Source organism: Sciurus vulgaris, assembly GCF_902686455.1.
Source record: "Sciurus vulgaris genome assembly, chromosome: 2".
NCBI classification, from domain to species: domain Eukaryota; kingdom Metazoa; phylum Chordata; class Mammalia; order Rodentia; family Sciuridae; genus Sciurus; species Sciurus vulgaris.
The window spans coordinates 123,977,753-124,003,704 of record NC_136462.1 but is presented as its reverse complement, the minus strand read 5'-3'; the positions used below and the strand labels follow the sequence as shown (position 1 = coordinate 124,003,704).

Below are 25,952 nucleotides of genomic sequence, written 5' to 3'. Positions count from 1 at the left end.
CAGAGACAGAGGCTCACTTTCATTTAACAATGCCAGTTCTGTTCACTGTTCTCTGGTGACAAGGTAAATGAAAAAAGATGTTCACAAACATGGATGTTTGCATTAAGAATGCTTTATTTATGTTAAAGTATGAACAGTATTTCCAATAAAACAGGAAAATTTTATACTGTATCTACAAAATTTAAGTCTTCTCTATAATATACGCTATATTTCTTTTAAATGTGCCTAAAAAGGAATGTCATGATCAATCTGTACATTCTCTTTGCAGCATTAGTCCTATAGATGCTGAGGTTTAAATTGGACAATCATAGATGTGAATTTCCTGGTCATCTCCAACAGACACAATTTTTGAGCCATTTCCATTGTATTTTACTCCCCAGACCTGTAAGTTAAAAAAAAAAAATGCCTTTATTCTTTCTGAAAAAATGTTGAGTGAACATTATTTTCTTTCCAATATTCTGAGTCCACAAAATGGAGCCTTTTCTTTATTCAGGCACCATCATCTTGCTGCAATTTAATTATCATTCCCTTTCCCTCTCATACTTCAGAAAATGTTATTTCTAACTACTAACCAAAATAATCTATAGTCCTTTCAATGATTCAGAATCCAGGGGGTAATCTAATGCCACAAAGATGGAACCCATAGCAACTGACAATTATGCTCCAGAAGTAAAAGGCTCTACAACCACCCCAAAGTTGCTGCCTACAGGGAAAACTACAAACTGCTTCTCACCTACCTCCTGTGCTCAACCCCCCATGGGGCACTAATTCTCACTTGTTATTAGAGACCCAGGAACTAGACAACGTGACATTGTGCACCATTGATTTTATTTGCTGTGTGTTGAATTAACGGATTCACACCTCCTTCCCAGACAGAATTGATGTGGCTTGAGTTTCTCTCAATAACTTTCTGATGGCAATTCTGGATGGTCAAGCTGTCACCCGTAGCCTTGAGGTGGGTGTCTAGCCACATGATGGCCTCACTCCCACTCCAAACATTTTCCTCAGTCAGGACCACACTGACGCCCCCCCACACAAGGAAGCATAAGACAAGATTTAGTCCTTGAGTAAAATATTCAAATCTCGGAGTGGACTATCAAGATATAACCTACTCATCTTTGGAAATAATTTAAGTGTAAAACTATATGTTAAGTTGTATTCAAAAAGGAGAAATCTATAGGATCATATAAAAACAAAAAAAAAAAACTTTATGTTCCTATGGACACACTTTATGACTGGTTCCCCTAGACCCTTGCTACTCAGTGGTTGGAACCAGCAACCTTGGCCTCACCTGAGACCTTGTTAGAAATGCAGAGTCTCAGGCCCATGCTAGACCTGAATTAGAGTCTGCATTTTAAGCAGATCCCCAGGGGATTCATGTGCACTATAAAGATAGAGAAGCAGCGGCTGGTGCAGTGGTACATGCCTGTAATCCTAGTTACTTGGGAGGCTGAGACAGGAGGATCAATATTCAAGACTAGGCTAGGCAACTTAGTGAGATCCTATCTCGAGAAAGAGTAATGCACTAGAATACCTTTAGCATTTTATGTTCACCTTGGCAAAAACAGATTCCTTTTAAGGACTGAAACAAAGGGACTCTGACTAAAGGAAAACAACTAAGAATTTCTAGCTTCTACTACATTAAAACAAAAAAACACCTCCTCTTTGGACAGTTGTAGAACAACAGATGACAACTATGTTTAAGTAATGGAAGCTCTTGAAAAAGGTCTTTCATGAACTAGTCATGGGCAGGAGATACCCAAAAGAAGACTCCAGGCATGCCACAGGCACTGGCCACTGCAATTTCAAAGAAGGTAGTTATGGCTAGACTCTGCACCCCACTGACAGGAACGCTGGCTACATGGGTGCTAGAACCTAACATTCTCAACTCAGTAAGGGTAGTGAAAAAACACTTTTGGCCCAGTGGTCAGAAAATGCCAGTCATCTAAAGACAAAGGAATTGAAATGCTAATTATTCCATACCTGATCCTGGTGATCAAAGAAGGTGTGAACACAAGTCCTTGTTCCAACATCCCAAACTTTTACACTTTTGTCAGATGAACTATTTTTAAAAAATGAACATTAGTATTAGAAAGCAGTTTCAGACAGGTTTGAAGTTGGAAGGAATTTGACCAAAAATCCCACATTCCTTCATTGACTCTTCTATCTTCAGAGGCCCCCTCAATGCAGGACATGACCAGGGTCTCAGCATCATTGGGTGGCTCGCTCTCTCCACAGGGCAGTCCATTCTTTTGAAATTCTAATCTGCCTGGCCTTCCTATCAGGTGCTGTCATCAGGAACCCCAGGCATATCCACCTATCTCTGGCTGTGAGGGAGGCCTGTTGAAGTTTCAGAATGTAGGTGTCTCTGCAAACCACTGTGCAATGCCTTTAAGCTGCCCACTCATGCTTTTCAACCATCTTGGCCACCTTGAGTGTGAACACTACTGGGAGTCCATAAGCACAAACAGATTTACATATTTTAAGCTACTGATCGAACACAGATATACCTCAGAGTAGGGAGGAGCCTGGATTTATAAGAAAAATCTAAGTTTAATTATTCAAAAGAATTCATTTTTGTTCCAGCTAAGGACAATTACTTCATTACTTAAAAACTTCAAAAACTGCAGAAAACAAAGGCAACTTGAAAAACAAAAGGGTCATACACTCTTCAAATTCTAAGGCAACTCATGCAGGAAGACCATCTTCACCTTCCTAGCATTTTAGAAACTGCTAAGAATCCTCTAAGTACCTGGAAACAAAGTGAGTATCGTCAGGACAGAATGCGACATTCAACACCCAGGAGGCGTGACCACTCAGTGTGCCAGCCAAGTTGGCATGTTGTCTGAAATGGGAAAAGTTGACAAAAAATACAGATGTTAATTTTTAGGATATAATCACTAAAATGGAAAATAAACTCTGCTCATAGAATTGGAATGACCACATTACTACATCAAAAATTCCCTTCAAGCTGAGCGTGGTGGCACGTCTATAATCCCTGTGGCTAGGGAGGGTGAGGCAGGAGGATGGCAAGTGCAAGGGCCGGGATGGTAAAGTGCCCCCAGGTTCAATCCCCAATAACACGCACGCGTGCGCGTGCACACACACACACACACACACACACACACACACACACACACAATCCCTTTTCAATGAAGTGGCATGTATGGCTGAGAGAAATTTTTGTAGTGGCATTAACTCAAAATGTGTTGATGCTACCAAGATCCCTAACAAGCAGAGATTTTAAAGGTTCAAAATAATAAATAACCACACTATAGAGGATCTGCAAGCCAACTCCAAGAACAGGAAACAGAACCTGTAGAGGTGAGTAAGCCACTCTAGGACAGTGGCAGGGCTGGCCCCTTCCTGCCTGTACAAGCACCCTCTCCACATTAGGCCAGCACACCCCACCCAAGTATCAAGATGTACTCTATATAACAAATGTGACTGACCATTTTTAACCTAACCAAGAACAAGAAAGGTCTAATTACTACAGCCATTTTTACTTTTAAAAGTGAAAACAAGGGTTGGGGATGTAACTGGTGGAATGCTTGCCCTCTGGGTGCAAGGCCCTGGGTTCAATCCCCAGGACAGGAAAAAAAAAAAGAAAAAACCAAGTACCAGACATGCTAGTGCATGCCTATAATTTCAGCAATTTGAGAGGCTAAGGCAGGAAGATCACAAGTTCCAGGCCAATTCAGCCAAATTAGCAAAACCCTGTCTCAAAAAAAAGAAAAGCAGAGTTGAGCGGTTAGGGTTGGGAATGTAGCTCATTGATAGAGCACTTAACCTAGCATGTGCAAAGCCCAGGTTTCAATCCTCAGTACCACCAAAAAGATGAAAAACGTGAAACCAAATCACTTATGTCAGGAGAACAACCCTAAGGCCTGAGGTCAGCAGTTTCACCCCTGGAAAGAGACCTTAGGTAGATACCAGCAAAAGCAACTTCAGGGGATGCAATAGGATCATAAGAGGGTAAAAACTTAGGGGTCTTTATTCAGTATCACCACCTTGGCAAATCACCACCTCAGCCTGGATTCCTCAGCAAAATGGGGGACATGAAACTGTGCTGCTACCTCACCAGTTATTGGGAGGATCAGTATAATAGCAGCACTAAAAGTCATAAAGTCAGAAGTTAAAGGAATTGTTTCCATTTATTTATGCTGGCTCTGCTCACCATCAAGTACAACTTAAGAGACCTCTTCTCTGGGTACTAGCACCCTCATTAAGTTCTAATGCCAAAAGCTGCATGCCTATTTGACAATTTTTTTTGTTTGTTTTTATTTTTTATTTTTTGCCAGATATAGGCTAGAAGAAAAAGTGTTACTACCCTTCAGGTTAAACTCTTGAAAAACCTCTCACAGGCCCAATAAAAGAACATGCACACAGATGATCAGGGATTTGGTGCCTACAGGTGACAGATGTTTGCAGTGGATTGAAAAGTCACATTCGGGAGCAAGGAACTAGAAGTACACTTGGCAGAGAAAGCCAATCACAATACCAAGTCATAGTAACAAGGACACATAGTGAACACATCACAGTATAGGACATATGTTGGGGGAATGGAAACTGAGGATGATGGAAGAAAACATCAAGAGAAAGGGGGCCCGCACAGTCTCACAGTGAGAGAGCCAAGAACTGAAGAGAAAGATTAACTCACTTCTATACCAGCAGTCAACACAGACAAAATGAAAAGTCTCCCCTTTAGACCCTCAGTGTGATGGTTTATAAACCACTAACTCCCTAACTAGGACACTAAAATGCCTGCTGCTGGAAAATGGATGCTCCATAATTTTTTACTGTCACTGTAGGCCAGCTAATACCCAGGCTCCTTTGCCTCAACAGCATACTACTTATCTACTCAAAAGAATTTCAATCTGTGAGCTAAAGGGCTGGGGTTGTAGCTCAGTGGTACAGTGTTTGCCTAGTGCGTGTGAGGCACTGGGTTTGATCCTCAGCACCACATAAAAGGTAAATAAAAGTACTGTGTCCATCTACAATTAAAAGATTTTTTTTTTTAAATCTAAGGAAAAAAAAAAAAAAACCTCAGAAAACAAAACAAAACAAAAAAAAAATTGGCTACATGAGAAAAAGTAGCAGTCTAATCCTACCACATGCACATTTTCCTCCATGTAGCCCTTGAGCACATATGTATGCTAAGCTCAAAGACAAGGGTGCAGACTCTGGGAGGACTGAATGACCGGGGAGAACAGGCAGCTTATATGACCTGAGCACAAGTCGCTACTAGAACCAGGGGAGGGAGCAGCACACTCTCCAGGGCACCTCCTAAAACGGACACTGGTGTGAGCCACCTTTAGTCTTCACGTGATAACTTACACATCATAGATCTTGATGTAGCCATCATCTGAAGCAGTGACAAGGAGCTGAGAATCTGGGGAAAAGGTCAAGGAGCGGATGGGCATAGCATGGCCTGAAATTCACAAAGGCCCTTGTTAATCTAGTGACTCAGTGCCTCCTCATACAGCTTCCCACTGACTAAGCCCCTTTTAATGACCACTCGTAAAGAATTGGGATCTGCACTGGTGCTTTGGTTATAGAAGGAAAGGTACTAATTGGCCCTTCCTCCAAAGTTCTTGAAACACCCACACCTCTAGCCTCTCCTCCTGGAGAAATTTCTCCTTAGTTTCCTTCTCTGACCAGCTGGGCCTCAACATAACATTGCTTTAAAACTCCTCTGCCTACAGATATGGCCAAACATGGAAATATGCATTGCTTCTGAATTTTAAGGTTGAACAAATAATATGTTATTTTCCTACCAAATCCTTTGTTGTAGGGTAAAGGACAAATTGGGGAGGTAATATAGTCACTTGGTTAAAATTCAAAATAATACAAAAGAACATGTCATAAAATCTCCCTCCTACCTTACCCTTTCTTTGGCTACCCAGTCCTCTTCTCCAGAGGACACTAGTGTGAAAAGTGGGCATAATACTTTCATCTATTATCAAATTATCAATGAAAAGGAGCTATCTTCCCATTACAAAGTTCATTAGAACCAAAAATGATAGAAACAAGACATTCGTATGGCTAAGGTATATTAACACATAAATTAAAGTAAGCTAATTCATCAAAACATGCACTGAATACCATCACAAGAACTGATATGTCTAGGTTAAAACTATAATGACAAATCTAAATCTTTGAGTTTTTCAATTGAGTTTTAAATATTTTACAAATCTTATGCCCATTTGCCACTTAACGACATTTTAATGAAAGAATAATACTTCCTTTGTGATCTGATAATCCAGTCTGCACAAAATAACATGATGAACTATACCTTCCAGCGTATGCAGAAGTTTTCCAGTTGCAATATCAAAAATATTGATGATTCCATCAATAGCTCCACTGGCCAGATATTTCCCATCAGGACTCTGTTCAAAGTACATATGGAGAAATGAGCACTTTAAGATTCCATATTGTTAATCTATTCCTTCTGAACATAAGCAAATCTCTTGCTGGCTACATGTCTAACTGGCTGGCAAACCACACCAGCAAGATAGCAACTGCCTGACAAGACCAGTGCAGAATCTGTGCCAAGGACTACAAGCTGGAAGAGTACACTTAAAGAACCAGAAAGAGAAAAAAGAGCAATATTTCCTTACATATGCAATACTAAGAATGAATTTTCCTCTTGTGTCCAAAGAATATTCTTTTTTCCCACTTTCCACACCAAAAATGTTCACTTTTCCCACATGAGTTCCTGTGGCCAGATACTGGGAATCAGGAGAAAAGGCCAAAGTCCAGGCATCCACTGAAAAGAAAAAGGAAGGACAAAAAAATACAGTGAGAAAAGATTTGACTTTAACTTTAAAAACTGAAGCGTGATCAAATGTTTTAAAATTAAAGTAATAGTGTCCTGATTCAGAAAACTATGCCTTTTTTGAGGGAGGGGTTATACTGGGGCTTGAACCAGGGGGACTTTACCACTGATTTACATGCCAAGCCCTTTGTATATTTTATTTTGAGATGGAGTCTAAGTCACTGGGGGTTTTGCTATGTAGCTAAGGCTGGCCTTGAACTTATGATCCTCCTGTCTTAGCCTCCTGAGTGCTAGGATTATAGGCATGTGCCACTGTGTCCAGCCTAAAACTATGTTGTGAAGATGCTAATTCTTTACCAAGTTTAAATTTAGTTTAAAGGCTTCTTAAGTTTTTAATAAAAGTGGTAGGACAATCTCAAAGGATGTGGAGAAACCAGAATCCTTATACATTGGTGGGAAGGTAAAATGGCAGCCACTTTGAAAACCAGTTTGACAGTATCATAAGTGAAAACAAACACTTAACATAATACTCAGCATTTCCACTCCTAGGCAGCTACTCAAGAGAATTAAAAGCACATGTCCACACCAAGACTTGTACATTCATGTTCACAGCAGCAGCATTCTTAACAGCACAATTTGGAAACAATCCAAATGTCTATCAGCTGGTGAATGGATAAACAAAATGTGGCACATCTTTATAATGGAACATCTTGGCAATAAAAAGGAAGATGTCCATGCTACAACATGGACTTTATGCTAACATACATTCCACTTAAATGAAAATTTTTCAAAAAGTTAAAACCATGGAGACAGAATGCAGCCGTAATTACCTGAGACTGAGGGTAAAGGCAGGGATTGACTGTGAATGGATGTAAGGGAACTTCTTTGGGCTTGAAGGTTCTAAACCTGTACTGGGTTGAAAACTCCACAACTACAGAAATCTAATCTGAACTACATATCTAAAATGGTGAATTTCATGGTGAATTTATACAGGTGAAATTTTACCTAAATTAAGCTGTAAATATGAAGATATACCAGAATGTAATATGGTGATGTATTTACCACAAATTAACAGGGAATGAGGAACCATTTAAGAAATCAATTAATTTTGAAGTTACACCACATGTCTCAGTTAACCTTAAGAGTTTAATCCAAATAATGTTGGTGAGGATGTGGGGAAAAGATATACTTGTACACTTTGGTGGTACTGCAGATTAGTACAACCATGCCAGAAAGCAGTATGGAAATTTCTCAAAAAACTAGAAATGGAACCATCATATGACCCAACTACCCCACTCCTTGGTGTTTATCCAAAATAAAATCAGCATGCTATAGTGATACAGTCACCTCAATGTTTACAGCAGTATAATTCACAATAGCCAAATTATGGAACCAGCCCAAAAACCCATCAACCGAAAAATGGATTAAGAAAATGTGGGATATTACACAATGGACTTTTACTTAGTCATAAAGAAGAATGAAACTATGGCATTTGCTGGCAAATGAATGGAAATGGAGAACAACATGCTTAGTGAAAATCAAGAAAACCCATCTCAGAAAATCAAGGGTTGAATGTTTCCTTTCATACTTGGATCTAGAGCAAAAAAGGGAAAGGAGGAGAAGATTGGATACCACAGAGATATAGGGAAGACTGATGGAAAGAAAAAGGAAGATTGAAAGGGAGGAATGAGATGAGAAAGGGAAGAAAAAAAGGACTGAAATCAAATTCCATGCATGTATGATTTTGTCAAAATGAACCCAACCACTATGTATAACTATAATGCGCTAAAAAAAACAGAATTTGGTTCAAGCATTGCTGAGCCATGGCAGTATGTGAGGCTCTCCAGACTCACGTGGAACCTGGATAAGCACAAGTACTGTGTGTTTCGATATGGACCACTACTGGTATTTCAGCACTTCTTTTTCCAACTATGCAGGCATCTCTGCCCTTCAAAGGCAATCCTTAAGAGCTTTGGGAACTGGATCAGGTTCTATAGGCCAAGAAACAGTCTAATTTCTACTGCTTGCCTGGGTCACTTTTCTCATCCTAGTCTTACATGGGAACACCCAACCCTGAAGCTGGGCCCCTTTCCAGAAAAAGTACTTCTGAAGAAAATGGTTAATTCTCAAGTCACCTTCCTCACCCCTGGGGCAGAGTTCAAGTAGGTTGTGACTGTGGTCCTCCCTTGCCCTTTACTTAGCCCACAGGCCAGCAAAGGAGGACAGGCCTCTATCAGCTTGCCTCTTGGTGGACAAGGGTTTTTAGACCAGATGGGTCACCACGTTCTGGAATATTTTTTAAATAAAATTCTCTTGAAATTTTCCATACATACATCCAAAGTAGTAATAAGTCATTTACGTAACTTGATCACTTATGTTTCATTCAAAAACAAAATTTACTTCAAAAGTAGTCAACTAGTCAAGACCCAAAAAAACTTTTATAATAAATCTCTCAAAGAGCTGCCCCCCCCTTTTTTTCTCCCTCTTTTGCAATGTGTGTGTGTGTGTGTGTGTGTGTGTGTGTGTGTGTGTACGCTCTTGTGCGGTGCCCAGGGCCTCGCACATTCTAGGTGAGTGCTCTACCACTGAGCCTCAATCCCAGCCTAAATAGCTGCTTTTTACTATGTATTTTTATTCCTAAGTGACAGTGGCATTTATTCTAACAAGACTATGTTTTCTTTTTCTTTCCACATGTGAAGGCAATCTGATGCAAAAAAAGGCTTGAGAGAGACCTCTGTGTCATCAGGTCTTTGCCAGCTCCTGTGTAACATTAGCGGAGTCAAGCTCATTTCAGATTGTTTTCTTATTCTTATTATAATTAGCTATTTACAGGAATGAAAACTAATATAAAACCTAATTTTTGTCTCTCAAAGCTTAATAAAATGATTCTTCTAAACTATTTTTACATTTCCCTATTCACTCTTTTGCAATACACAACTCTTACTACAAAATGTCTTCAAAATAGAAGGAACAATTTTTATTCCTCAATTAAACCTGTACTCTTAAGTTGAACTTTAATATTTTCAGAATCAATGTTTATTTCAATCACCAAGTTCCACCTCCTCACTCAAAGAGTTGCTTTTCTTCACTAGTGGGCATCATGAAAGTCTGATGTTGAGGGGTCTCTGTTTCTGCCTCTGTTTTTCCTCAAGGTCAGTGGCTGGAAAGCTATGGCTTGGTGGAGGACCAAATGCAGGATCTTCCCCTTCAGTTTTGCTTTTTCTACTTCCTCATTTTCTTCTTCAGGATCAGGGATTTTATCTCTTCTCTTTTTCTGTTCCTTTTTGGTGGTTCACATTTTTTATGCATTATTTTCAAAACATGTATAACCTAAGCATCCATTTTCCCTACACTCATTAGACCTAGGCTTCATCACGTGAATTCAGCTGCTCTTTAGTCAATAGTAATAACCACTTTTGTTACTTGACCAGATAAATGTTTACTGTTTAATGTCTTAGTCAGTTTTATTCAGATTCCTATTTAAAAAGAAAAAAACCCAACCCCTTTATTCTTTTCAGTATCTTCATAATAGTAACCTTTATTTTTTATTATTATTATTTTTTGGTATTGGGGATTTAACCCAGGGGCATTTTACCACTGAACCTACATCCCCAGACCTTTTGTTTTTTGAGACAGAGTCTCACTAAGTTGCTTTGGTCCTCACTAAGTTGCTGAGGCTGGCCTTGAACTTGGGATCCTCCAGTCTCAGCCTCCCAGGCCACTGGGATTACAGGTGTGTGCCACTGTACCCAGTCTCACAATAGTAACATTTAGAACTTTGCGGCCCTTGGAGAATACCCAGTATAAGGTACTATTTGTCAGGGAGGGCAAGCTGGATACATTTGTCATCCTTTCACTTGGAAGCAAGGTAGTACTCATTTCTTCAGCTGCAATATGAGCATGGCCACAACAACCATGCAGTGACCAGTGTCATGCCTCCTGGGAGGCAGAGGTGCTCACAGTGAAAAATGATCCTCCTCTCTTAATATGCTTCTTATATTCAGAGTCCAAATAGACTCTGCAGGATGGTCTGGGAATCCAAGGTCTCTAAGTAATATAAACAGGATAAGTAAACAGAGTAAGGGTCCACCCAAAGACAAGACAACCATCTTGGAAGTCAGAGAATCTAGGTAGCTTTTTCCAAATACATATTCCAGTCCACACACTCTGAAAACTGATTTGGTGGCTCCAAAGCAGGGACTAATCATGCATATTCTTTAAAAAGCACCAACAGTAAGAATTAGAGACAAGAAATATTGTTTCTGAAGGAAAATGCACTCAGTTTTCAGATCATCTAGCCTCCTTAGAAACTCTGGGGCCTTCATTCTTTCCAATATAGAAGCAGCCTACAGTGGCTACTGAGTGTAATAAGAAGGCCAACCCACTGGGGAATCATGTCATTGAAACATCTAAGAAGCTCTTCTACAATCAACCCACAAAGTTGCCAGAGAGATGGCACCTCCCGCAGTCACTAACCCCGAAGGCAAATGGGCTATGCTGGTGAAAGCCATGCAGGCATTTATGAAGGAGACAAAAGGGAATCTTGAAATATGATGATTATTCCATGGTAATCCAACCCACTGAAACCATCCATTACCATCAACTTTGATAATGTTTTCCAAGATTGATGGACAAGATAATGCTGTCCCATAGTATTTAAAAATTTTTTTTGACAAATTTGTTTCTTAAAGTTTCATATCTATCACATACTGACAATCAGGTACTTAAATTATAATTAGTAAAGATTAGCACTATACAGACTAATGAGGACACAGTGCTTTATGTTCTAGGCTTCTATAAGGCAAAATATGGCAAATAGAAAAACACTGGACTATTCAAATGTGAGTCTGGAATCACAAACCAACAATTCTGAAACCTAAAATGTTCTGAAAAACGTTCCCCCCGCCCCCAAGTTTAGTATCAAAATTCATTTGGCAGTAAAACCTGAACTGAACTAATGTGAAGCCTGTTTTTCTCAATATAAATACTCACGTGTAGTTGCAGTGATATTTGAGTGTGAGTAGAGTGCTCTTCCCACCCCACTGAAGGCATTATGTAATGTACAGTTCATGACCCATATCCCTCTCAAATCTGAAAAAATCTGAACTGTATATACATCTATACCTATGGGTTTTGAAAAGGGACTGTGGACCTCTGTTATTTCCCCTAGACATAAAACTCTTACCAGGTCCTGCATCTATAGACTTTATCTGTTTGCCGTTTTCCAAGTCCCAGAGACGAATATGAGCATCAAGAGAGCTGGATGCAGCAATGGGCAGGGTATGACTGATGTCCACAGACACCACCCCCAGCTGATGTCCCTCCAGGCTCCACTGTAGGTCCAGCCTCTCATCACGCCTTCAACAGGGGACAGAGAAATGGATTTCTTCACACACAAGACATTGTACCTGGTATTTGAAATTCTGGATCCCTGTGACTATGTATTATCAATGAACTATGCATTATCAATGGACTATGAAATATAGAACCACAGAACACCAAATGCAATCAGGTTTTAACTTTGAGGTTTTTTGTTTGGTTAATACAGCTTTAGCCAAATCACCGGAAAATAGGTGAGAAAAAATAAGCTGCTGTTTTATGCCACCATATTGCTATTGTTTTCTTGCCTAGAAAAAAACTAACACTTCCCTGATTGCAAATTGAAAGTACAGAAGCAAAATCTTTGCCTCTATTTTTTCTTCACATTTAATTGGTGAATTTTAATTGTGCATAATGGTGGGATTTGCATATTCATACATGTATGCAATATAAAAATATAATTTGTTTTGCCCCTAATTTTCTAAGGTTGTATCTTAGGGGAGGGGTACTTACCATTTCCAGACCTTTACCAGGTCATCCAAGGATCCTGTGACCACTGTTTCAGAGTTTTCCTTTTTGTTTGTCCCCCAAGCAACTGACCAAATGGCATCATCGTGGGCTAGAAAGGAAAGTACTTCATTTAAAAAGTTTCCATGTGGGCTGGGGATATAGTGCAGTTGGTAAAGTGCTTGCCTTGCAAGCACAAGGCCCTGAGTTCAATCCCCAGCACCACAAAAAAAAAAAAAAAAAAAAAAGTTTCCATGCACACAACTTCGAAATTTAATGTGATAAAATGGAGCTATAATACTGCAGTTCTAAGATAACATCCATTTCACAGGGCACTTTCCCATAAAGCTTTTATTGGAGTTATAGGGACACATATGAAAAATGGAGGTTCTGAAGAAGCCATTTGCCTTGAAATACAAGTTTACTAGGTGTGAAGGCAGAACCAGAACAATCCAGGTCTTTAGACTCCAAATCCAACATCCGTTTCATTAGCATGTTGTCCTGCATATAGCAGCTGGAATGGCTTACAGTTGGTTAAATAAGTAAAAACAATGGGGAACATCTCCACCCCCTAAAAAAAGACCTAAACGTGATATGAGATATTCCCCTCCACTTCCAGTACTGGAGATTTAATCCAGGGGTGTTTACCACTGAGATACATCCCCAGCCATATTTATTTTTTGAGACAAGGATCTTGCTAAGTTCCTGAGGCTGGCCTCAAACTTGCAATCCTCCTGCCTCGGCCTCCCAAACTACTCAGATTACAGGCATGTGCCACTGTGCCTGGCTTCTGAGACACATATTAATGATCTTCAGAAACCAGTAAGCAGTTCAACTGTAAACATTATAGGTCTGAAAACAGATGAGCTGTCTTTTACCATGAATACATCTATCATGCTTAATAGCCCAGTTATTGTATTAATCCTGTTATGTTGTTTCACTCACAACAGCCCTATGAGATAAGTACTATTAAAACCATCCTCACTATAGAGACAAGGAATTAGAAGCTTCCTAGAAATGCCTAGGAGCTCACCCAAAGTCATAAAGCTAAGAAAGGGCACAGCTAAGATTTAAACCCAATATCTCTATTAACTTAAATTCACCTTAAATCTAAGTCTGCAAGCTGCATATCTAGAGAGCCACATTGTTGGGTCTGCAGACCTGGTGTGGATATAGAAATGTGACAAGTGCAGACGGAGGCTTTATCCATGTCTGGCAGCAATTCTCCAGGGTCATCTTCCCAAAACATGACTATAAGCTGTTTGAGTTACACAGACTCAGGACTTTATAATCCCCCACCTGACCGTTACCTGTTAGTTTGCCACTTGGATGGCAATTAGCTCCATACAAAGTGGCTGACTGGCATGCCCAACAAACTAGTTACCTAAACTAGCTAACTTGGAAGAAAGCTTTTGGCTTAAACTTCCAAATACTTAATGTCACCTACTAAGAGATAAGAGCTTTTATTAGGTGTCCCACAAACCCCTGAGCCTTTCCCTAATTCATCTAAGCTATGAAAAATGAGACATGTGACTAGTTCATAAACACTGTTCCTTTTCATGAATGAGACCTATATCATTGGGGAACTAGAGTCTCAGACTGGACTCTTTTTTTTTTTAACTCTTTAATTTTTTATTTTTTAAAATTTGTTCTAGTTACACATGACAGTAGAATGCATTTATGTATTTTGATAAATTACACATAAATGGAGCATAATTTCTCATTTTTCTGATTGTACCTATTATAAGATCACCTTGGTCATGCAGTCATATATGTACGTGAGGTAACAATGTCAGACTGGACTCTTGACCTGCCTCCCGCTCCCATTCCCACCCCTACCACAGCTGCATAGCCTCAGCCTTCCCCATACACTCAGGGGCCTTGGCAGAAATTCATCTCATTGCTTGAGTCTGCACTTGTAAGTGGAAGACCCTGTACAGAGACCCCAAGGCAAGTTCAGAGTTGAGGGTCAGACTTCAAATTCACCTCTGAAGCTGAGTGGGCATTAACAGAGTTCTGAGGTTCAAGTACTTCTTTCTCCCACCCTGCATCTGGAAAGTTCAGAGTTCCATCCTCCTCAAATGGGAGTGCTTTCCTCAGCCTAGAGTTTCTAGTCACTAGACTTCTGCCTTTTTAAAAAAATTAATTATTCAGCTTTGTTTGTTTCTAAGGGTACTGTTCTTAGTTGCCTCTGCCAATTCCTTTGCAATGTGAATACACCAGAGAACTGCATGCCTGATTGGCATGACAGAGTCTTTCTTAAACCAGGGAGAATACATTTTTCACAAATGAATTTATTTAAATAGGTAGGTTCCTTACCTTGCTCTTGTTTGAAGAGAATACTGTACTAAAAAAGAACAGAGGCCACATTAAATTGATGATCAGATTTCAGATATCCCCCTTCCCTTCCCTGAATTACTCCCCACAACCCCCACAATCAAATATAGTGGCTAGGGCCAGCTACTCCCTCTGTTGTGGCCTTGACTACCTGCAATCTTCCTGATTCTTGCTCATCCAAGATTTGTAGAGTATACCAGAAAAAAGTGAAGGCAAAGGAAATGATAGTCTCCCCTCCCCTACTGCCACCCACCTACTCAACAGGTGACCAATAAATTATGTTTTCTTTTTCTGCTCTGATCACCAGGAAGCTCAATCTGGTTTGCAGCTTAATTTCTGCAGTTGAATAAGACCACACAACCTGCATAAACTGTTACCTTTGTCCATAATCTTAAAGTTTCTTCTGTTTTGATCCTTGTTTCTGTGTATGAATTCTTTTAAGTTTCTTCATTCCTTCTTTAAACTAGTTTATAAATGCTTAAATAGACCAATCTGCTCTTATTAGTGTGTATTTTACTAGAGCTCCCTAACTCTATAGTGACTAGGTGCTCAGGGTCACACAGCTCTTTTTTTTTTTTTTGGGGGGGGGGGCGGGGTTTACCAGGTATTGAACTCAGGGGGCACTCAACCACTAAGCCACATCCCCAGCCTTATTTTGTATTTTATTTAGAGACAAGGTCTCACTGAGTTTCTTAGGGGTTCACTTTTTACTGAGACTGTCTTGAACTTGAACTTGTGATCCTCCTGCCTCAGTCTCCTGATCCACTGGGATTACAGGCATGTGCCACTGTGCCTGGCTGGTCATGCAGCTCTTTAGGAACAGGTCAAGAATTAGATGTTAGTTTCCTAACTACCAACCTATTGGGCTGGAACTTGCTGAGAAGACTAATATTCTTTCCCTCAACACAGGCCTTACCTGGTTGGTCATTTCCTTAACCAGGGATGAAGGGCCAAAGGCCAGAGAGCTCTGTGGAAACAACACCAGGGTTTCAGTAAGGGGAGTGAGGTGTCATCAGGACAGAGAGGGCTATAGGAGGTTTCTCTTCACAAGACAATAAAGCAACCCTTTGCTGTGGAGTTCTGAAACCTTTCTTTGGACCAGTCCCTGGAGATCCCTTTGCAAACCCCACCAGGTGATGTGATCTTCCTTCTCCCAGGGAATCAACTAACACTGGCCCCCATCCCACAAATTCTTCTGACTATAAAGGGTGACCAGTCTGTGTCCCTTGCTGCTCTTTTGAGAGACAAAACCAAAACAAATTTTAAACTTTATTCAACTCAGCCAGCAAACATGAAAGGAGTCCAAAGATAGCAAAGTTTTTACAATCTAAGCAGGTCTCAATGAAAAAAAGACCATAAGAGCCTATAGGCATTAGATATGAACAGGGTTGGAGTGAGACATGTCTCCCCAAACTCATCAAAATCTTTAAGGACGATCTTTAGCCTAGCTAAACACAAACCTAACTTACTTTTAAATAAATTTAATTTCAAAGGGTACACTAAGAGTTCTTAATATTTTTGTGCACCAAAGATCCCTTTAGTAGCCTTGCAAGCCTATAAACCATTTCTCTGGATGTTTTTAAACACATAAAAAAAAAAAAAAACCCAAAGAATTATAAAGCAGGGTGGAAGATGTAGCTCAGTAGAGTACTTGCTTAAGGTCTTGAGTCTAAAAGGCACTGCAAAAAAAAGAAAAAATAAAGGAAAACAAGTAGGGTCATTCTCAATCTTCACAGTAGTTATGTTCTATAAAATTGCTACAAACACTAAATTAGCTAATAGTAAATCATTGCTCCTTAAGGAAGTACAATTTTACCTTTCTGGAAGCCCCTGGACCCAGTGTTTTTGTCATCTGATCAACATGTAACTATGTTTTATGTGTAGTTCTGTTTAAAGACACCTTATTGAATATACATTAGTAATTCATTAGTATTGATATAATGTCCAAAGTTTATCTAAAAAAACATTTTCTCCATAAAACATATCACAACCTTTTTGCACTTAGGAACTTGGACATTTCAGTACTATGCTCTGGGCTATCTTAAACATGGAATCACCATCACCAACAAAAAAAAATACAAAAATGTGAAAAGCATGGCACCAAAGACTGCAAAAAGGACACTTGTTTACAGCATGACAGCTGAAACATAAAGGCAGGGTGTCAGCTGAGACCTGTCCATCAGATGACTCAAATTTTATACCACTTTGCACATTGTCCTCCAAAGACTACAAAACCTCCCAAGTATCACCTTTAGGGTTACAAATAAATTTTAGCAAGCAAATTCGCAAGTACAGAAGCCAAGAATGATACCATGTTGAAATATAATTTTATAAGAACACAAACACTAAATATGTGATAGTATAACATATGTTTCTTTATTAACACATTACATAACAAGATCTAGCAGCAAGTCTAATAACTACCATAATTTCAAAGTGTGATGAACTTAAGCTTGATAAGAAAGTCTATGTAATTTATATTCACAAAAAAAGTCACACTGAGAATACTGTGGCTTGTTGCCTACATTTGTAATGGAAGAAAATGCTAAATTTCAGTCAAAGGTTAAGGAATAAAGTGTGCGATTTTTCTTCTCACCCAAGTTCATGGCTCCTTTGATTTTATACACAGTCAGCTTAAACATATGGTTCAGGTAACTTGCTTGAAATCTGAAAACCCAAAAAAGGCTACCAAAGGCGTTCCAAGAATAACAACAACAACAACAAAAAACCACATAAATGCTTTCTAAATAATCCCTGCCAATGGAGATCTTAATCAGGTGGGCAGTGTTTTATTCATTTGTGACTCAAGGAAAGGCGCTTGCTTTGAATAGAAAGACAGAAAGGACAGAATCCAAATAAATTTTGTTAAAACAAAGGGCATGCGACCTCTGCTTGAGCACTAGCCCTAGGCCCAGTGAAGCGCCAGTCTGTTGTCTTCCCTGCTATCTGGGCCTTACATGAGACAAAGGAGAAACACTGACAAGAAAGATCGGAAGGCTTGCAGAAAGTCAACTTCCAAAAAGCCAGCCTGGACAAGAGAGGATGTGACTCTGTCAATGTACTATGAATCAGGTCCTGTTTTAAGTTCTACACAGGGGATCATCTCACTGAGCCGTCATAAAACCATTTAGTAGGCATTGTTATTATCAGCTCTATCTTCCTGATAAGAAAAGTGAGACTTAGGTTAAGGAAGCTGACATGAAAAGACAAAAATCAAGCTATATAGCACAGGCTACCAAGATACACCACTTTTTTTTACTCCAGTATCTTATCTCATGACAGATCATTTCAGAGCTGGAGATTCCAGCATTTGCCACCCTCACTCTTTAGGAAACTTCCCCCTAATTTTCCCAGGCAGATATTCACTGCTCCAGAAGCATTACACATGTCTTTATGAAGGTATTCAGACACGTCAATTATCCACCATACTATATGATATGTAAAGCAGAACAAATCCAGCCTCTGCTTGTAGCTGTCCACCTAGAGCTCCCTACCTAAGAGCGTGGCCCAATACTGCAAAACTTCGGTTAAGATGAGTTCTTCCAGCTACGGAAAAACTACTTCCTCCTCAGCGAAGCCAGCCCTAATATCGGGGCTGCACAGAACATTCTCAGGATGCAAGATGATGCCACTTGCCGACCTTCTCTCTCCCCTCGATCCCGGTACACCGCGGCTTACCGGGGTAAGTGGAGTCACGGGAGCCATCCACGGGTCCCAGCCCGTGAAGCATCCCTGAACAAACCAGCTTAGAGGCAGCCTCGGACCCACCCTCGCTCACCTGTTCTCCGGCTCCAGCTGTCTGCAGCCCCAACAGCCACCAGCCCCAACGGCCTCAAGGACCAACTCACCGGCAGCACTGCCCGGCTGCACGTTTGACGTCAGGTTCAGCGTGACCGCGGCGCACCAAGATGAGCTAACGAAGGGGCGGGCCGCGGCATCTGTCGCCCCCGCCGCAGGGCTCGAGAGCACACCGCAGCGCCCTCTGCAGTCTCTGCGCCGTGCAGCGGAAGGGACGCGGAAGAGGGTGGGCGGGGAGAGGAGAAGCCACGCCCTGCTGTTCCCCAGAGGCGGGGAGGCTGGGAGCTTGCTCCTGGAAGTGGAGGTTCTTAGCTCCGGCAACTTCCGGATCCGTTCTGGGGTTGTTTTTCAAATGCAAGTCACAACCCATTAGTGGCTCAGGTATCAGTTTAGTGGGTCGCGACCAGCATTTTATTTTTAATTATTGTTTTTGCGGTACTGGGGCTTGAATCCGGGGTCTTGCACTTGCTTAGCTGTGTTGGCAGGGTGTCCAGTTGGTATCCAGGCCCTTGGTGTCCCGATCAAAGAATTGAGCAAGACACACAAGTAACAGGGAAAGTACAGATTTACTGAAGGTGAATGTGGAAGTAGCATTCGTTAAGGCAGAACAGAGCATGCCGAGAAAGAGAGGCTCAAGGCCTGATGTCTGGAAATTAGTGTTTATATGCCTAGCTGTGATGTGTCTTCCCTATTCCCTGATTGAAGATCTTACCGCATTGCCCCCCATTGGTTACCTTATGATTCCTGATTAGAATATTTGTCCAATTTTCTCCCATTTGTTACTTTAAAATACAGAACATGTGGCGGGAGTTATCATGGTAAAGGAACTTTTCCTAAACAGGGACATGACTCTTCTCAGTGGCATCCTTCTTATATATTGACAGACTGACAGATTTGGCTCCATGGAAATGTTATAGGCCAGGCTATATGGGCAATGACTAAACAGACTCCATTTTACCTTGACTCCATGTTATGTAGGAAATACTTCTCCCATGGAAACTCCCCGCCTCTGTACCCATCATCAGTTGCTTAGCATGACATGTTTGGCAACACAAGAAGGCAATTCTTGTATAATGAAAAATTGTTCTTTTTGATTCCTATTTTCCTAAACAATGTGCCATGTCAACAGTGATGTCAACAGTGATTGTCTAGATGTTAGTAACCATTCTTTAATTTGTACCTAAGTAAGGTCATTTTGACCCACTTCCCCCTCTGCTATTGACTTTAGATCTCATGATGTTTGTAATTTTAAATCATACCAACAGACACTTACTCATACTGACTCATGGTATAAAAACCCCCACAACCCTATGGTTGGGGCTGTTCTCCCAATAGCCATTTTGGGGGCATTGTGTGAGAAAGTCAGCCAGACAGCTTAATAAAGACTCTCAAATTTGGACTTCTCAGTGGTGATCGGTCTGTTAAGTTGCGCCCCATAACAATACCCTGCCTCAACCATCTTCCCGTGTGAACTCCTCCCTAACATTACCTCTGAGCTACAACCTCAGCCCATTGTTAAACAATGACATGGAAGGGAGGAGACCTGCTCCCCAACCTCAGGAAGCTGCCCGGATGCTCCTGCTTGCTGGTCTCTGCCCTGATCTCTTTCTGTGTAGGAGGGAAAAGATGTTTTGGTGGGGGGCATGGAAAGTCTGGAGCAGTCCCTGAAGGGTCCCTGTTTCAAACTAGTCAGTGGAGAGAGTACAGCTCCTGTTTAAAAATGTTTTGGCCATTGACAACTAAACATAAAAAATTTAAAAAATGATTTAGAAAAAAGTAAGGTCTCAGTAAATGCATATCCAGTGAAAGTTAAGATCTCTAGATAATGCTTTACAGGATCCAGTTTATTAGGACCATCTTGAAGTCAGTGATTTCAGAAAACTGTTTAGACCACTTACTACTAAAGTTTATCTCTTTAGGAGATTTTCTTTGGTTTTTTTTTTTTTTTTTTTTTTTTTTTTTGCTTGTTTTTCGTGTTCATAAATTTATTAAATATACTCTAAACTCTTCCACAGCCCATTCTCTGGTCCTCAGTAATTCTCTGGGTGACACCTCTGTTCATGGAAACTTCATCCAGCCCCAGAGGATCACCTGCTGTCATTGGTTTACAAAGTGAGTTAAGATAAGCAGTCTGAATTGTCAAAATTCTTATGTAGTGCCTCCTAAAAGTCAAGACATCCTTGTAATCATTTTGAATGTATCTGAGGACAGGGCACTTGCTCCTGAATCAAAGGAAGAATGTACAAATTACATTCTGAGGCTAGGGAGTTCACCTTCAAACTAGAGGTAATTCCCCTTAGAATGACCTAAGGGCTGAATGAATTTTTGTGTTTCAGGCAAATTTCAGAGAGCTAATTACACACATTCATCTTGCAATGGCTGGGACCCTGGTTCTTTCAGTACAGAAAGGACTGAAGTCCTCCAAAGTAATAGCTTTTAGCAGTTAAATGAGAGTAATCTGCTGCCTTCCTGTGCAACCAGTTGCCTTAATTTTGGCCATTCTGCCTGTTATTTTGTTGGTGAAATATGTGGGTTCTTCTGGGTTTTGTAAATAGACTATTATGTGACCTCTCCCAAGCCAAGATAATTGGAACATTCTTAAGATTTAGTTTTTGAATATAAAGCAATTTTGAAAGATTTGCACTTCAAGAATGGTGAAATTTTGGCTACCAAAAGTACAACTAAGTTTTTTTTTTTTTTTTTTTTTCAGTGCTGGGGATTTGAACCCAGAGCCTTGTGCTTGCAAGGCAAGCACTCTACCAGCTGAGCTATATCCCCAGCAAAGTTTTCTAATACCTTTTTTAGTTGTAGATGGACATGATACCTTTATTTTATTTATTTTTATGTGGTGCTGAGGATTGAACCCAGTGCCTCACACATGCAAGACCAGCATTCCACCACTGAACCACAACTCCAGACACACAACTAAGTTTTAATGTGTGTGATTTGGGTTTGTGTGTTTTTACTTTTTGCACATTAACTGTAAATACTCCACTTCCAGATTATTCTAAATGCATACTGGTCATTTTTATGACTCATGACTTTTATCTATTATTCATATACTAAGATGTTCCCCTTCTGTGTACTTACTTCCAAACCTGCTAATATTAATTTCCAAATGAAGCAAGTTGTTTTGAATAAAAATTAAGTTAATCATCTTTAAAAAACAAACTAAACCAAATCAAGAAAAATAAAATAAAAGTTGTTAAGAGTACATCATGCATAATAAATTTGTGTCATATTTTGTAAAAATTGTGTTTCACTTATGCAGGTCTCGGGTCACAAAGGAAATTCTGCTTCTGGCCATAAAATTTAAAAATGATTGCCATAAAGGCTTTCTAGTGCTAGAGATGTAGTTCAATGGTAGAATACTTGCTAGTATGTGCAAATGCAAGGCCCTGGGTTCTACCACCAAAAAAAAAGACTTTTTAAAGATTTTCTAGATGTATAATTTGATAATTATGATAAGAACTCCAAATCATTTACACATCATTTAAAACAGATGTGTAAGCATTTACTTTTACCCCTGTGCCCCAGAGCACCAGGTCTCTGGGGTCATTGGCAGGTCTTTAGCATCAGGACCAAGAAGCAGGGATAATTGGCCTTTTTGTGCCATGGATGTCTTTTGCATCTGATGAAGCCTGTAAATCCTGTCTCAGCATAACGTTTTTAAGTGCATAAAAACAAAACACATAGGATTACAAAGGAAAACAGATATATCAAAAGTTATCAAAATATTTGTGAGATTGTAATATATGTACTTTTAAATGAATGTAGAGACTAATACCTTCTGTAATTTCAAAGCAGCTATGTGCATAAACAATATTTCGAATTATATGTAACAACTGTAATGTGATAGGAAAATATCTGTAATTTGTATTAGTGATAAAGTCAGTTACTGCTTATACTTCTGGACTTATTGCATATATTCATAATTAGAGAAAATATTAAATTCCAGTTAGAAGTTAAGAAAAATAAAGACATAATTATTTTCCTGTCAAAGTTCACAGATACTTTTAATCCTGGTATCAGCTCTTAAAGAAAAGTTCTGTTACTATTCACATTTTAGAGATGTCCCTGTGAGGTTATATAATTTACCCATTCAAGATGGGAAACCCCCATTGGTCCTGACTTCTGCTCAGCACAGGTGGAGGGAGGGCAGCTCCCTGGGCCCTGTATGAGGCTCTCAAAGTCTTCTAACGGGGACCTTCTCTAATCCTCTTCAGAACCCTACATGCAAAGTTTAATGTCAGGGACCCCACCCCACCTTTCTGAAGTTGATCCCAGGGACCCTTCCTGACCCCCACAGCTGGCACCCTATTCTCCTTCCTTTTCTCTCCCTCCCTTCCTGCAGACTTCAGTGTCGCCATGATGTCTCTCTCCTGTGGATGCCACTCCTCACTCTGGCTCCTGTGTCTCCCCCTTCTTTGATCTATTAGCACCTTCTTCTCTCACACGCCCACACAGACCAAACCCAGGCCCTTTTTATTGTTCCCAGGTTGGGCACATAAGGGCTAAACAACTTAGACTCTAAAGCCACAATGCCTGGGTTCAATCTTGGAGGGTAACTTAATCTTTACATCCATGGGTCACTTCACAGGGACATCCCTAAGATGGGGATAACAATACACTTCTTTTTTAGAGCTGTTTGAGGATTAAAAGAGTTAGCATATGTAAGATGCTTAGAATTGTTCCCGGTGCTAGACACACACACACACACACACACACACACACACACACACACACACAAAATACTCAAAATGCCAGCCTATTGCTTTTACAATTGTTAACCCAGGAAGATACAAACTTTCAGCCTACCCTTAGGGAAGAACCTGAAAGCCCCAAGTTCTCTTTCTCTCACCAACTTGCTGGACAGCTTAGAGTAAGTGCTTCTCTGAAGCTTATAGCTCAGGCAATGATGCGCTCTTGATATTTCACAAGGACCTTTCTAGAAAGTTATGTCCCTCCAAAAGCAGTGATTCACATACTAATTTAAAAATCACAAGTTTTTATCAAGTTTTTGTATGTGTATGTCATCTATAAATCATGTATATGGACTACTCTATATTTAGGTACATTATAAAACAAATACAAAAACAATTTTTGAGATTAAAATAAATATAATCAGAATGTCTGTTATTACCTTCCCACACCCCAGTGAGTGATCTTACTCATCATTTGGGATGCAAAAATCCCACTTGGGAGGCCCTAATGCCTCCAAATTTTTGTTTTGGTTGGAAACCGTTGGAAGGCTGCAGTGGTGAACAAATGGACTGAGCTTTGTACAATGGGAAGCACAATGACACAGAATACTGGTGCTAATGCTAGGGGATGGAGATTAGCCATATTTTATACAAAAAAGTAAACTGACCTTGAAGAAGGTCAAGGGTTACTCAGCCAGAAAAAGTGAGAATGGAAACCCAAGCTTCTTTGGCAGATGGCTTTTTTTTCTTTCTTCGCCCCCCCCCCCCCCCCATTTCTAATTGCACAGTGTTAGGGGAGGGGATGGTGGAGAACAGGAGGTTCCAGAAAGGAAAGAGGTGACTGAGGGTGAGGGCAATGTCGTTAAAGAGCCAGAGGCAGCAATCTTGGTTCAAAACCACAGGGACATGTGACTCCTTTCTGTAGCTGGTCCATGGAGACTGAACCAGAGAATCTCTTGGAACTGGCTTTCTATCTTGTAGCCAGGGTCCCTGGACAGCAGCAGCAGGCTTGTATCTGGGAGGAAACAGGCCACAGATGCAGAGCCATCAGCCAGGGGCTTTGCCACCACTGTCCAGAGGGTGGCAGTCACTGCCTGTGTATGGCCCTTTGGCCTGTGCCTGCTGATGGAATAGGAGTACTTGCCCTCCTGGCGTCTCTAGATCCCCAGAGGCAGTGAGCACCTCCTGCAGAGTCATTATGGAACCATAAGCAAGGGCCTCATGGTCATAATACTATAGCTTTAACCCCTGGTGGGTTTCTAAGTATGCTTCCCAGACCAGCAGTATCAGCATCACCTGGAAATTTATTAAAAATGCAAAACCTTCAGGCTCTATCCCAAACCTACCCAACAAGAAAAGCTGGGGGTGGGCCCAGTAATCTGAGTTTACCATTCTCTGAATCAATGGTGCAGGCTGATGTATGAGGATGACTACTCTCCTGCCAAATGAAGAGGAGGCAGCCAGGTACCACCAAGGATTGTTGCTAAGCTCTGGTGATGGTGCCCATAAAGCCTGGAGGGAGGAGATTGTGAACCTCACGTCCCCTGGGTCCCTGGAGACAGCTGTGGGATTCCCACCTGTGATTCCATCAGATCCTGTCAATGAGGTCCCCCAAAGGAGTTATGGAGAAGGTAAGGACAGAAGAAAGAGAGCTCTTGGAGGGGCTACTGAAGCCCCCTATGCTCTGTACCCACCTGACTAACTAAAGGGCTGCCACTTATGGGCATGACCAGGGGACTGGTTTTCATAGTACCCAGCAACATGTCAGGTTGAGGTTCCGTTCTATTTGATTCACCTGCTGCTGGCCAGAGGTTGCCCATGGCTACTTTGCCTGTATTCATCAAATAGGCCTATGTGAGGCTAAACTGGGAATATTCAATGGACTCAGATGGAATTCCTGCCCCCAACAAGCTCACAGTGACTCTGTCCCACCATCCTTCAACAGGATGAACTTTCTGGCTAGAAAAGCCCTCATCCATCTGCTTCTCCCTGTCAAAAGACTAAGAATTATATATCCTCATTGTTGTAGAAAAGGTGGCCCAAGGACTGCACATGGTTATTCCCAAGCACCTAATAAAACTATGGTAGCGCAGGAACTAGAACCAAGGCTTCCTGAGTCCCCCCAAAGCCTGCCTTTCTGCTCCTGAGCATGCAGTGAGCATGACCCAAAGAGACACCATGGGTGACCAGGGTCTGGACCCTCCTCCACAGCCTGCAGTGCCCACATCCTTCAAATATGGGCAGCCGGCAGGAGCCAAAGTGCAGCTGGAGGAAGCAGGACCTGTGCTGGGGGTGGAAGGGATACTGGGCAAGCCCAGGAGTATATAACAGTTTGCTGCAGCTGGGGCCCACACCAGAACATTCTGAACTTTATTGGCATTTACCTTCTAACACAGGAAGCAGCAAAGTCAGGCTGCAAAAAACAGGCTGCCAAAAAATTGAGAGTAGGAGAGTGGCCAAGGAGGCCAGACTGATGGGCCTGCCAGTCCCCAAATGATGGCAGGAATGTC

General features: G+C 40.9%; 2 protein-coding genes across 2 annotated transcripts in view; one reads left to right on the top strand and one right to left on the bottom strand.

Moving 5' to 3' along the window:
- Positions 1-92: 92 nt before the first annotated feature.
- Positions 93-18,863, bottom strand: SKIC8 (SKI8 subunit of superkiller complex). Its single transcript, XM_079128925.1, has 11 exons — positions 18,720-18,863; positions 15,858-15,908; positions 14,924-14,951; positions 12,611-12,716; positions 11,964-12,136; positions 6,621-6,769; positions 6,296-6,389; positions 5,338-5,431; positions 2,753-2,845; positions 1,984-2,062; positions 93-382 (listed from the first exon to the last, which is right to left on the bottom strand). The coding sequence occupies exons 2-11, from the start codon at positions 15,867-15,869 to the stop codon at positions 293-295; spliced, it is 918 nt and encodes a 305-aa protein (XP_078985051.1). The 5' UTR covers positions 15,870-15,908; positions 18,720-18,863; the 3' UTR covers positions 93-292.
- A 123-nt stretch (positions 18,864-18,986) lies between these two features.
- Positions 18,987-25,952, top strand: part of CRABP1 (cellular retinoic acid binding protein 1) — a 37,422-nt gene continuing 30,456 nt past the window's right edge. The window contains exons 1-2 of the mRNA XM_079128946.1: positions 18,987-19,120; positions 20,755-20,851. The gene's annotated coding sequence lies outside the window, so the exon portion shown is untranslated. The remainder of the gene's footprint in view (positions 19,121-20,754; positions 20,852-25,952) is intronic.